Genomic DNA, 13,985 nt, shown 5'->3' with positions numbered 1-13,985 from the left:
CATTAACCATTTTATATCAGAGATTATACCAAAGACTCAAAATGTTTTGAGAGATGTGCTGAACTTGAAGATCAGAGACTTTACTGCCCCAAGTCCTCCCACAGTACAAGAAGCAAGAAGGCCTGGTCATGGAAGCACAGAAGGCAAGGCTAAAAATCTAGGGCCATCACTTTTAGGATAACTCCCTCCTTCTTCAGTGAACTTCAGGTTGACAGTTGCTATCCCAGTTTTGCATGACATACTTAAGTTGCCAGTATCTGGCAACATCCACATATTCCTCATGGTAGCCTCCTGTGCACAGTAAGCTCTAGAGTGAATACACAATACAGGCTATTTCCAAAAGGTTCAACCTAAAGGCCGCTCTAGTAACAATCCTTAATACACCAGGCACAAAGATGGGTTCAGAATTAGTCCCCTACAACATAAAGCAGCAGCTTCACTTAACTGGAGATGCTGAATAGCATCTGACTGAAACAAATAAAAAGAAGGCATAAACTTGAGCAGAGAACATGCTTTATTGAGAAGTAGATACAAGAATAGCACATTCTACCACATCATGGGAACAGGGTTTAGCTTCTGCACAAGAATGGCCTTCTTCCCTACTCCACAAGAGATCTACTTTGTTGGATAGTTTCATGAGTATCTGCAGTTAGTTACAATACAGGAGCAAAGGGCATGAGACAGCAAAATTCAGTAATGCCCACAAGGTATACACCATGTACTGATGATCTTTTTTTCTTTTTCTTTTTTTAAGGAGGCAGAGAAAGGCAGACAACCATCAGAAGAGTAGTAGAGAACTTTTCCACATTAGGATGGGTCAGTGGTTAACAGGAAATGGCTCCCACCTACTGGTATATTGCAAGTGCTTCATTTCAGACAACACTCAGTGAGGAAGCATTGGAAGGTTTAAATGAAATCGGCACTATATGATGCTGCCATCATCTACCCCAAGATTGTCCCCCCTTTTAATTACACTGGAGCCATATAGGAAACTTGTGGCACAAGGACAGTGGTTATACTTGAAAGCCATTGTACGATAGTTTCTTCCGGTGGTGCTGATGGGAGAGAGGAAGTAAAAGCTTTTTTGTTTTACGAAGACAAACAAGAATGCACTTGTCAGAGAAGCAAACCACCCACACAGCTAACTGGAGCTGCCACTGATGCACAGAACGTACACTGTAGGCAATCCAACAACTGACGATATTTGCATTGTAGAGTTTCTGTGGCTGTTTGGACAAGGCTAGCAAAAATCTGTCTAAAGTTTTTATTTCTTCAGTCTAGAGGAAAAAAATCCTCTCCAATACAGAGAGACCTACAATTCAAGGAAGACTGCTCTGGGAAAAGTATCTCCAGTGAAATATACCAAACAGGCTGCTTCTGTGTAAAGGAACCTACTAACTCCAAGAGATAAACTAGGAAAAAACAGTAACTTATAATCAAAGAGGTCTCTCCAACAGGCGTGGTACTGTAGTAGCTCCAGGAGCATATACCAAGAGCAACTCTATGAAACATCTCAGACCATGATGTTCTCACACACTTAGCCTTGACTCCTCCAGGGTAACACTAACAATCACACCACTCAGTTACAAGATATGCAAGCTTCTGACTGTACAGTATTAACTATGTGAAGACCTGCTATATTATATGGAAAACACTGCTGAAAGAGGTGGCATGTTATCTTACTAAAACTATTTGATACATGGAATGGAACAGTCCATCAGACAGGACTAGTTAAAAATGCTGAAGTCAGTGTAACTGCAGCTCGTTGGAAAACCAGACTTTGCCCAAACAAGCATTATTTGACCTTGTTCAAAAGCCACAGAAGTTTTCTCCATTACTTAGAATGCAAAGAACCTGAAGGAAGAAACAACCAGATTATAGGACACAACACAACCTCATTGGAATAAGAACATGAGGGTAAGACCAGTGACTGGACAGGTACAGTACCAGATATCAGAACTCCTTGGGCCAGTGCTGCTAGGAGCTTCATTTGGGTCCTATACAGATCCAATCCTTGCAACCTCATTGAGGCTGAAACATAAAGTTCCTCAGAACTAGCGTCTGTGGTGTGCACAAAAGATCTGGGCCAGAACAGTACCAAGGGGAACTGATCTTTTGGGAGGGTACTGTACCAGCCAATCACAACAGCAACAGATACAACAGAGATCCCTAGGGTACTTCCTACTGCTGGGGTTCACTGGCTTCAGGAGTGATAGACAGTTAAGTTCCCTTAGGAGGGGTCCATTTCAAACAGCTGGGATCCATTATCTTATTGCTGTTGGATCTTTTTGCCTCTTTGGCTATCCATTCATCAATCAGATCCTAAGGAAAAGAGCATGAAAGGGCAGGTTAAAACAAATGATCCATGATGGAGAATTATCCATGGTACACCACCACACATCTAAGTCCACAAGTCTGTAGATGACTAGCCTACTAACTGCTTAGCATGACAAAAATACCATTTCCTCCACAGTGCTTTCTAGAAGCCCTTCCAATCACACTGATAAGGCTACTTTTAGCTACAAAGTGAAGTCTTCTCAGGGAGGGGAAAACAAAAGAGAGAATCTGTCACATTTGGGGATTTATAAACCACTTGTCTTATACCTAATGAGGGTACAAACAGGACTCATTCAGGATTCCATTAATTCAGTTCACTTCTATGTCATCCATTTGCCCAATAAAGGGCAGGTATGATGAGGACCATGATGGGAATGTTGATCCATTGCTTCCCTAAAAAGCCACTTACAGTGAGTAACGTTATTCCACACATCAGAAGAGGAAGGTCAATACAGCATATTTCTACACTATTGAAGAATCAGGTTGGATGCCCACGTCGTATTTTATCAGTTACTACATTTGAAAATTACAGCACTCCCCCACTAGAATGAAAAGGCTGGAAAAGCCAGCACAATGCAAAAGAAATACTGATTTCAGCACATTCATATGAATCTAACAGCTAAATATAAGGAAACAATACAGAAATAGCCACCACAAATCTTACCTGTCTTTTTAGGACCAGGTGTTTTCCCTTCCAGTACTTGAGCATCTGAAGCGCCTGCAACGTGCTAACAATGTCGACAGGATTTACTGCAGTCTCCTGGCTGATTTCTGCAAACCAGTATCAGTTTATGTTAGAAACAAATTCCTCCGCAACAGCCTATAACTGTTAGTTTTCAACTACAAGTTTTATGCAACTCCTTTTGAAGTGATATACACAAAATGCCTTGCACATACGAAGGAGGTACATGCAGTATTACTGCTGCTGCCGGACTTGTACCCTTTGACCACCCTGGTTATCTGTAGCACTGCTATACAACATGCCTTTGCTTATTTCACTCTTGAGGACTGACTGACTGCAAATAGCTTGAAGAGCCACAGCCTATGGATACAAGCCATGCAGAGCTGTACAGAAACAGCCCAGCTCACCCAAAAACTGAAAGCCAGCCTAGACATCACAGTGATTTAGTGATATTGATTTTAGGATCCAAGTTAGTAAGGTGTAATCCTCTGAAAGAAGGTGTAGCCACTTCTTCAGAACTACCTTGATATCTCTATGAAATGCTGCATACTCCTAGGTGCCATAAACATAAAAATGCTATTAAAAGAAGTCCAAACAGTCTTAGTATTTTTCCAAAGCATTTGAAAGCCTCTCAGGGGAGCCATTCTTCTTTTTAAAATTAACATTCTAATCTACAGATGGATAAAGTAAGAACTTAAAGATGCTGAATCTTTTTTAAAAATGTATTTTTTTAAAAGAAGCAGCCAGCACAAACTTTCAAAACTCTGCAAGCTGGCTTATCTTCCTTCAATGGTGGCAGGACTGGAAAGGAACCATACCCAACTACAGGAATATTCCACTAATTGTGCTGCTACACAAACACTTATATGAATGAGTCAAGCATGACCTGCCTCATATTTGAGGAAAATGAGTGAGTGAGATGCATAGGTATATTTCTGAACCACTTCACTACAAGCTTATTTAGCTTAAAAACATACCTTTTATAGAGATCTCTTTTCCTTGGAAATTATGCAGGTAACGAAGGAGAACTTCCTTCCAGTAACTACGGTAGCTGATGAGGCCTAAATCAGACAGAGGGCGTTCCGGAGAGCCAACTTTCTCTTCTACTTTAGAAAGCAAATAGCCTGTAAAGGAAAGAAAACCTAGTTATCCTTCCTAAACTACTCTCTCCTGACTTTCAGCCTGTTTACCACATGCAGCAATCAGTTACAGTGAAAACTGCTCAACCACCACCATAGGTATGTTAGATTTCTTGGTGAAATTGTCACATTGGACAGGATATGCTTCCAGAATTTCTCTCTTTCTCTACTTACTGAAGTCAATGAGCATTTTGCCGTAACCTTGCCTCATATATTGAGGCATTGTCAGGATACAAGAAACATTATAGTTGAGAAAAGAGTTCTTCTCCTAAAAACAAGAACAGAGAGGATAGATTAACAGGTCTAGATCTGTACAAACAGTGAGTATATCATAATCCCAACAGACTGAACAAGCCTGTGCAACTGATACAAGGTGAAAGGACCAACAGCAGAAAAACCTGCCTAACAACAAGTAACATGATCATCCTTCAGCTACCAACCTGGCTCAGTGTCTTACTTTATTAGCCATTAAATTGGGTGTTTGGTGCACAATTTTAAGGCTAGGATGGCTGGCCATGGAGTTGTACCCGAGAAGGAGCCAGTAACACTCTCACTACCACCTCTGTCATCTATCAGGTTTATGTTGCTTTCTTTTTGCATGTAACAGCAGCATTATAAGCACATGGTGTATATTGAAATATTCAGACAAAGAAGAGACTCAGACACACTCAGATCGATGTAGATTTTTCTTCAGAGCATTTTTTTTTTTAGGTATTTATTCAGTTTTAATTCAGGTGATTTAAGGAATATAATTCCCTGCACTTTATTTGGGAGAGTATTCTCCTACCTATAGAATTTCACTGACTGAAATATCAAAACTGATAAGGCATTGCATGATATCACCATGTCCAGAAAGGTAATCACTTTTTCTGTAGTGAAGTAAGAACAACCAGGAAATGTATTTCACCAATGTGCAGGACAGATTAAATAAACAGATTGGCTATTTTTTAGGTAGGCAACATGTCTGAGCAAACAGTTAAGAAAACTGGCTCCTACTCTAAGCCTGGCCAGTGACTTACTTGTGGGATCTGCTTAAGTTACTTGAGTTATGTCTCAGCTTCTCCACCTAAGAATTTTTATTCTTTCAAGTACTTTATTAAAAAAACCAACAAAAACACATGGTGACTAATACTTATTTTAATGTATTTTTCTCTACATTTCTTTACATTTTCTTTGTCATTACTTTTGCCTACATTTAAGACACCACCATGCTTCGTAGCAAAAATAGTTCATTTGAACTGATTTGGTTTTTGCTAGTAATGAGGAAAGATGCTACAGCAAAGCACCTGCAAATCCTGCAGCAAACAGCAAGAACAATTCATGGAGATCAGGTTTGAAACTCTATCTACTCCTAAAAGCAACAAATCCTGAGACTGCAAAAACTCACGACAGGAGATTCAGTACTGATAACTGGTGTCCTAAATGTCATTCTAGCAAGGTAATAATGTGTATGTACGTATTTTCAACTAACCTTGGAGAAATATCCTATCAGGTGACAGCCAGTGTTGTCAGCTTCTGTCATGACATAGAACAGGAAGGGTTCAACATCATAATACAGTGTTTTATGGTCCAAGAAAAGTTTTGCCAGCAGACACAGGTTTTGACAGTAGATCTAGAAGCAAAAGGAGAATAGGAGACACCTGTTTATTACAGTGGAACATCCCAAGAGTAGACAAAACCAGGCATACGTGGGAAATGACAAGAAAATTCTGAATCATCTGAGAAATGACGTACAGTCTTTCAAACAGAGCAGCTGGGCCAGGAAACAATTCCATTTGTGATGAAACTTGATAAGCCTAGCTTCCTAAGGGTGGGAACTGACGTTTGCGATATCAATCTCTGAATGCCCAAAACATCACATCCTCAGTGAAGGGGAGCAGAAGGTTGGATCTCTGCATGCTTGCACTGTATTGTATTAATCTTGTGCCCCAAGGTTATCTCTGGTAACTAGAAAAGACTCCTCCCAACTTCCGGCAGTGCAGAATTTAGCTTTTGAATTTGTTTTTTTGTTCTTTCCTCTGAAGCCTTCAAGACCGGACACAACTAGAGACAGGGCACAAACATGGTGCTACTACCCAGCCCTGAATCTGCAGTTGCGGATTCACGTTCTACCCTTCAATTCAGGGTTAAGGAGGTCACCCTCAATAACATTGGGCTGCTTCCCACTTTGACACAAATTTGACTGAGTGTTCACAGTGAATGGGAGATGGGCAGTAGCAAGCTGCTGAGGCCAAGCACAGAAATGTCCCCATTTTCAGAAACGGATCTTGACACACATCTCCAAGCTCAGTATGAGACAACAGATGGAACTGCTGGAGCACAACAGGACTGAGGAATAACTATAACAAAAATGCAAACAAAACTACTGCCAGAATTGCAAGAATGGACAGATCAGACTCTAGTAGCCTTTCTGCAATTAGAGGGAGAAAGGGCCATCTGCATCCTGTATCTCTACTGGAAAAGCAGTGCCTGGCACATTTGAAAGATAGACTCCACACTCAAGACTGGCCTATTGATCACAGTTAGTTACCTTGTTCTTTTTCCCATCCACTTCAAACACGGAAATGGAGCCTTTGCGGTAGATTTCATCACCCGGTGGATGTTTCCAAACACATTTTGCCTATGACAGGAAAACAAAGTTAGGGTGACACTACTATTTTAAGGGTGGAAAAGGTTACACAACAGCTACTGGATATACCAGGAAACATGCAGTCGTCTCACCTCCTAAAGCAAGCAACTGAGCTAACAACAGTAACGTTTTAAAACATTTACATGCCAAAATCACATTTAAAACTAAGGAATCAGCTCTGCCCTAGCCCTTACCATGTGTCTGCGCAGTATTGTCTGGCTCTTCATATATTTGAGACAGAACTCACACATGTAGAGACGTCCCAGACGAGCATACTCCTCTGGGTAGGGAGAATGATACCAGGTATCCAGCTCATAACGGCCAAAAGCAATTGTTTTAATCATATTGCTGCCTTCTGTGATCTGGCCCTGGAGCCGCAACTTTTCCTACAAATGAAAAAGTATGGATGATTATTTTTTAAAAAATTAAAAAGTAGGTAGAGAGGAAGAGGGCCCTATTTATTTCCCTCAAGGAAATAATTTACTTCAAGTCTTCTAAATTCATCTTTCTGTGTGACCATGCCTAATGACCCCTCCCACAGACCTCTCCTCAGTCTGAGCCCTGTCCACAAGCAGTACAGTTATTGACTGTTCCTTTCATCAGGAAATGTCTTGTGAATCTGTACTTAGCAGCATGCTAACACTAGGATCATACTCTTTCTGTCACAAAAGCCATGTAAGCTCCTTGCCACTTCATGCTGCTTTCCTAATCTTTAGGAAGAGGGCACAGCCTAATGCTCTGCCTTAGATATCCCAGATGTGGTTGTCACTGGTAAGCATCACATATCTTTTGGTTCATCTCTGGAGATGGAAGGTAGCTTTGGAAAGCACCTACAGAAGCCTCAAGCAATACAAGGTTTTGAACTCCACTCCACAGTCACCGGCTACTGTCAAGATGGCTTTTGTCTTTTGTTATCATCACTCCTTAGCCATTCTTTCAGCAGGTGAAGCTGTCCATTCTTTCACTGAAAACAAACACCTATTAAATGCAACTGTTACTAATTATTCCTCTTGCAGGCACTGCAGCATTCATGACTGCAAATGCTTAGCTCCAGCTGCACTTCCAGCAAACCCTCTGAAAGACTGGCACTTAAACATTATCCCTAGTGTAATGTTGCTGACTTGGCTGGGCTGTAGCTGCTCTTCTTACAAGCACAACAAAACCCAGAAAGCATTCACGTTTCTAACAAAGACATTTGCTTGAGTTAGAAGTCTCACCAGGTCCTCAGATGCCCGTGCTTGTGCTCTTCGGAAAAGCTCGAGGTCATACTCACTCGTCAGGTTTTCAAGTAGAGGTTCCCTAGTATTGCCATAGGTTTGTCTGTGCTCCTAGAATAATAAAATAATAGGAGGTTTTGCTGCCATGCCGCTACTAAACTGTTGGATCTTGCAGCTTTTTTAGCTGAGAATGTTGCAGAATGACTGGGAAAGCCAAACTTCCTCTTAGTGGTCTCACTGCAGACAGCAGGGAATGAAAGAATAAAGTTATTGCTTTTACCATATATTTTTCTTTTTGCTCCTTGCTTAGTCCTGAGTTCCTCTTCTTCCTGAGCTCAGCTACTTTCTCTTTGTATCGCAGCTGTCTCTCTGTTGGTGCCTGAAAGAAACCAGAGGTAGAAACCTTCACTAGGCTTCATCCACTTCAAACATTTTTCTTCACCTTCCCACCCTAAAGGACCTCTGTCCTGGCTTTCATTTTATGAGGTTTGCTGCCTCTGAACCAAATCCTGTGCTAATAAGAGGGCACTGCAGGTACAACACAGGTATGTAAAATAGGAAATTTTTCTTCCTACCGCAGCTTGCCTTTGCCAATGTACCTCAGTCCCACAAGACAGGGTGCGCTCCTTATGCACTGCTTAATCATGGGGAAAAGCTCAGAGCTGACTCATTAAGTCATCTTGACTCAAGTCCAAGACTCATGAACTGAAAAATGTAATTCCCCTGGTGTTATTCTTTTCTATTTAGTCAGACTAAAATTGTAGTTTACAGTTCTGCAGGAATTCTCTTCTCCTAGACATCAAAGCACATAAAAAAGATCATTCTGAGAACAGCTCCAGCCTCCTTTGTAATATTACTGGCCAATGCCACCTCTCTGCTCTCAATAGCTGCTCCAGTCTCTCATTTAAGGGATTGCCCTTGAATTGCCCTTGCTGAAACAAATTGCCCTTGATTACAATGAGTTGCCCTTCCTGAAACAAATTGGAGATGACAAGTGGGGAGCATCAGGACTCAGCACAATAGCTTATCTGAGAAGTGAAAAACGGAGATCAAGTTAAAATCACTGTCACTGGAAACCACAAGCTGAGGTTTTTCCACTTTTAACTGAGCAACCATATGTGCAGATGGCCTACCTGGTGTCTGGTGGCATGCCTGTTGTTGTCATCCTGCCGATGGGCCAGCATTCTCTCCTCAATCTGCTTATCCCGGCTCTGTGCTCGCACCTGGAAGCCAAAACTCACCTGTCAATGCTGCAGCAAACTACTATCAAAGCCTTCATCTTTTCCTTTCCTCATTTAGGTGAATTTTCTGAACCGAAATTCACAGATGATTTGACACACAAATGCTGCTTTCTTACAGCTAAAGACATCAGCTGAAACATGTTAAGTCATATTTTCTGTTCACAAATGACAGGTCTTGGCATTTTGTTCCAAAAAAAAAAAAGGAAGATAAAACAGAAAACTCATTTACCTTGCACTCATCTGCTGAGAGATTATGATATAGTGGGCATCCCGATATGGAGAAGTGTCGCTCGTGTTTTCCAGTTAGGTGTCCTGCAAAGGATCAGAAAAAAAAACCCCAGAACTTTTAACATATGATCATAAAGAGATTTAAGAAGTATCCCAGATGGGCAGATCCCTCATATGAGCTTCTCAAGGAGCATGCTCAGTTTATTACCAGTGTGACAGAAGGAGCACACTTCATGGTTCATGACACAAGCTTTAAGAACAAAGGTGGAAAATCTTTTTCACACTAACTCAGAAGCTGCACTCCATGCAAGCAGCCAGGTATACTAGAGGTCTGCAATAATTCATTTCTGAAAACCTGCTTCTGGCAGACACCAGTACCCTACCTGCAAGACTCTGCATTTTCCTCCCACACCTGTGCTCATACTCCTAACTTGTTCTTTACCCTATCATCCCCCAATCACTCCTAGCCAGAAAACACCTCCAGGAAAAATATACCTGCAGATACGCTTCATATCCCTTCTCTATACCCACTTCTCAGTAATACTTGTGATCCTAATTAAGTGCATATTGTTAGGATGTATAACTCAACTGAGCGGGACTTTGAATATCACAGCAGGAAGGCAAAAACCAACAGATTAATCCTGGAGCTGAAATTACCTAAAGAGTTACAACCAGGAGTGGGACATTTCATGTTGAAATTGTAGCTTTCATGGAAGCGGCGGCGCTTAGGGCGGTGAGACAGGTCACTTCCAGAATCCTTCATGGACATGTCCTTGGCAATGCTCTCATCATGGGATACATTTGGACTGGAGATATCAATATCAGACTCTGAGGAAGGGGCATTCCCGGTGGGGGTACGAGGTGGAGACTCATCGTGATCCGCTGCATTTTTAGTGTCTGAATAAGGATCAAGATGTTACAAATTTGCCTGAAAGAAAGCTTTCAAAAAAATATGTAAAGCAACTCCGGACAGCTGTCTCAAACCCTCTATCCTCAGGATATTATACTGTGCCCTCAGAGAATGGAGTCACATACTCTTTCCAACAGCATTCTGCAAACTTTCAACACCTCACTGTGCCTTACATACCTCTATCAGAAAAGTCAACCACTTGCTCAGTCTCTGATCCAGATGAACGAGTCTGCCGGAGTGGGTATTTCTTTGGAGTCACAGGAGTAGGCTGCTGTTGGCTGCGGGTTACCCTCCTCGTAGAATAGACAGGCTCTTCTGCTCCAAACGATGGCGGATTACGAACTGGGCTGGAATCTAATTCCACAGAAACACCATAATTACACCCACAATAACTACTCTTAAGTCAGAGACTTGCCTCGCACGTGCTCTGAAGTCTGTAATACCAACATCTGATAGCTGGGTATCAACATAGAGTTCTGTCCTACCCCTCACCACTGCACATCATCACAAAGATATGCTCTGTTCTTCCGAGCTTAAATCTTTTTTAAGATTTAAAAAACCACCGCCACTGAGGAATCTGGAATTAGATCAGCTTTCTCTGGACTAAATTACTTAATTAACAAGTAATTACAAACCAGATCCCATTTGGAAAGCTAAATAACTTTTAGTTTAGCTAAGAACTATCAGTGTTTAGATAACCCTTGGGAATAGCAAGACTGCTTCTGGTGTGGAGCTATGTTTGGGACCCTGTGTGTGGTTTTGTGATCCTACGCTGCTCATAAGACTATAAAATAATTATTTTGCATGAAAATAATGCTTTCATAACCCAGGAATATCACAGGCCTCCCATACACATCCAAACCACCTTTCCTTTTGTTTTTAAGACCTAATTACCAGATGATCATGCATGTATATTTCTTACCTGCAATAAAATTTGTCGCTAAACAGATTCTTTATCAAAGTGTACACACGGAGCAATGGAAAGAAGTTATTATCTACTGCCATTTCCTCCCCTTGATACCAGATGGCAGCTTATTAACTAACAGCCAAGAAAAATGAGGAGGTGGACACATTCAATGTTTCCTCTTATGATCTTGATGCCAAAGTAGAAGCATACAAAATAACTGGCAATATGTTGATTACATTTATTGCAGAGCAGGGTCAGCGTCAGCAACTCATGAAAACACATCTTTCCTTGCAGTACAGAAAACCCCAAACAAACAAATAAAACAAAAACAACTTACACCCCTAAACACCCTCTCTCTAGTTTGGCGCCAGTACCAATACAACTGTCTAGATGGAAAACAAATTTTTAGAGTTCTCAGAAAAATTAGGCAAAGCTGGCAGCAGAATCATGGTGTTTGATTCCTACTTCCTTTAACAAGAAGATAGCTTTACTTTTTGAACAGAGCATACTCGAGTTTTGACTTCCACCACCAGTGTAATCTTTAGATTATATTACCTCATTTGTGTGATATGCACGTATAAAGACTGCTTTTTGCTGTGGTACATTAATAGCCAATGAAAAAAGTTAAATATTTTTACTTAGGTATAAACTCCACATATTTAAGTTCTAAAGGTCAGGAATATGGAGTACATTGAGCCTCTTGTTGCTTAAGAGGCTGCTTTTCTTTTCCTTGTTTAAGAAAATAAGGCATTTACCTTGAGAGCTTTGACTGAGTCTGGCTGAGGAACGGGTCACACGGGCGGATCGTCGTGATGTGCCATCGCTTTCAGAGCTGTCCGTATGCTCAGGATCAGTGGAGAAATCAGAGTCTTCTGTTCCATCTGAGCTACTGCCCGCATTTCTCTGCAACACCACAGACCCAGACATTAGCACAGGAGTGCTTAAACTTGCATATTGTGTAGAAAAAAAAAGAGAGAAAATATTTGATGCTAGACAGATAAAAGTCAAGCTGACATAATGACATATGCAAACTAGTAAGTGTCAGGTGTATTACTCTGGAGAAAGTATTTTAGTTTAATAAATATGCGGTGTCAGACAGTGCCTTCAATAATAAAAAGTTTCTGCAAACTGATCCACTAAGAAAGATCACAGCAGCACCCGATTTTATTTAAAGCAAAAGGTAAATGAAGTTTCAAGGCTGGACAGGATATGCTGAGCTGACCGTTCTCGGTTCACCCCGCCAAGCCAATAGCACTCCCGCACCATCTGCCTGTTCAAAACAGCAGAGGCAGCTCAGCAGAGCACAAGGCACCACGGGAGCAGGGGCTGGAGAAAACAGATGGGCTCCAGCAACGGCCAAACTGACTCTTCACCACTCAGCAATTCAGGGCAGCGTCAGGGCTCCCTGGTGGAGGCAAGGCAGAGAAAACGAAGGCACTTGGTGAAGAGGCCGGGCCAAAAGAGGCCGCGAATGCCGTTTGTATTCACCTGTCTCGGACCACCAGAGCGGCCCCTGCACCACGCAGGGGACTGGGCGGCTGTCTGAGGGAAGCAGGCCTCAGGAATTGGCGGGCAGCCGCCAGCCCACTGAAGATCCCTCCCCTGCCCGGCAGCCCTGCCTGGACAGCTAGGGTGTGAGGGCGTCGACAGGTCTCGGTCAGGGCGGCCGGAGGTAGCCCCGAGCGGCCGCCGGCCCTGAGGAGATGGCGACGAGGCCGAGGCAGGTGCCGGCGCCCGCCTGAGGGGAAGGGCGGGGGCAGTGGCTGCCGCCGAGGCCCCGCGCGCACGGCGGCGCGAGCGCGGCCCCCGCGCCGCTTTGTTTTGCACCCAGCGGAGACTCGCCGGTCCCGGCCAATCACAAAGCGAGTGGGAAGGGCCGAAAAGGAGAGCCCGCCAATGTCAGCTTGCGAGAGCAAAAGGGCGTGGCCGCCAGCCGTGAGTGACGGCAGGCGCCAGCCTATCCGTGCAAGCCTCGCTCCCACAGAAACATCAACCCGGGGAGGGGCGGGGTGGGAATGGGGGAAGGGAGAGAGGGAGAAACAAGGCACGCGCGGGGAGGTGACCGTTGGGGGGGGGGGGACGTAGATGGGCAGCGGCGGAAGCCAATCAGCGGCCAGCCCGGCAAGGCAGTCCGACCAATACGTGAGCAGCTCTCCAACCGCCTGCCCAATCGGAAAAGCCGACAGGCGGACCGCGATGCAGGCGCGGGGGAAGGGAAACGGTAACCGTTGGGGGCGATGAGTGACGAGCACGGCGGCCAATCAGCGCCCAGCGTTCCCGTGCGGGAGCCACTCAGGGAGCGAGCGGGGCGGGCGCTGGGGGCTGAAGGCCGCTATTTTCCCCCCGGTTTTGTGCCCGTGAGAGGTAGCGGAGGGGGTGGGGAAGGGGAAAAAAAGCTGCGGCCCGAGCTCGCCGGTTCTCCCGCCGGGCGCCTCCCCGGTTCCCCGGCCGCGCTCACCTTCCTGCGCGGCATCCTCGGCGGGGGCGGGGGCAGCGAGGTTGGCTGGTCCCCGGCGCCCCCGGCCCGCGAAGCGGCCGTCGCCGCCGTGTTAGCGCTGGCGGGCTCCGTGGTGACAGCCGTGTCTCCCGTCCTGCGGCACGTCTGCTCCGGCGGCGCCAGCCCGCTCCCGCCGCCGCCAGTCCCTGTTCCCTGCTCGGTCCCTCACGCTTCCGCCGGGACACGGTCCACACCCCC

General features: G+C 44.2%; 1 protein-coding gene across 1 annotated transcript; it reads right to left on the bottom strand.

Moving 5' to 3' along the window:
* Positions 1 to 496: 496 nt before the first annotated feature.
* KAT7 (lysine acetyltransferase 7) lies at positions 497 to 13,962 on the bottom strand. The gene is made up of 15 exons (XM_069786552.1): positions 13,749 to 13,962; positions 12,046 to 12,193; positions 10,561 to 10,737; positions 10,131 to 10,370; positions 9,475 to 9,557; positions 9,138 to 9,227; positions 8,285 to 8,383; positions 8,005 to 8,115; positions 6,982 to 7,173; positions 6,689 to 6,778; positions 5,630 to 5,770; positions 4,333 to 4,426; positions 3,997 to 4,143; positions 3,002 to 3,108; positions 497 to 2,322 (listed from the first exon to the last, which is right to left on the bottom strand). The coding sequence occupies exons 1-15, from the start codon at positions 13,761 to 13,763 to the stop codon at positions 2,221 to 2,223; spliced, it is 1,836 nt and encodes a 611-aa protein (XP_069642653.1). The 5' UTR covers positions 13,764 to 13,962; the 3' UTR covers positions 497 to 2,220.
* Positions 13,963 to 13,985: the final 23 nt, after the last annotated feature.

Source organism: Haliaeetus albicilla, chromosome 7, assembly GCF_947461875.1.
Source record: "Haliaeetus albicilla chromosome 7, bHalAlb1.1, whole genome shotgun sequence".
In the NCBI taxonomy this organism is placed as follows: domain Eukaryota; kingdom Metazoa; phylum Chordata; class Aves; order Accipitriformes; family Accipitridae; genus Haliaeetus; species Haliaeetus albicilla.
The sequence above is the reverse complement of the archived record's forward strand: the minus strand, read 5'-3'. Positions and strand labels throughout refer to the sequence as shown.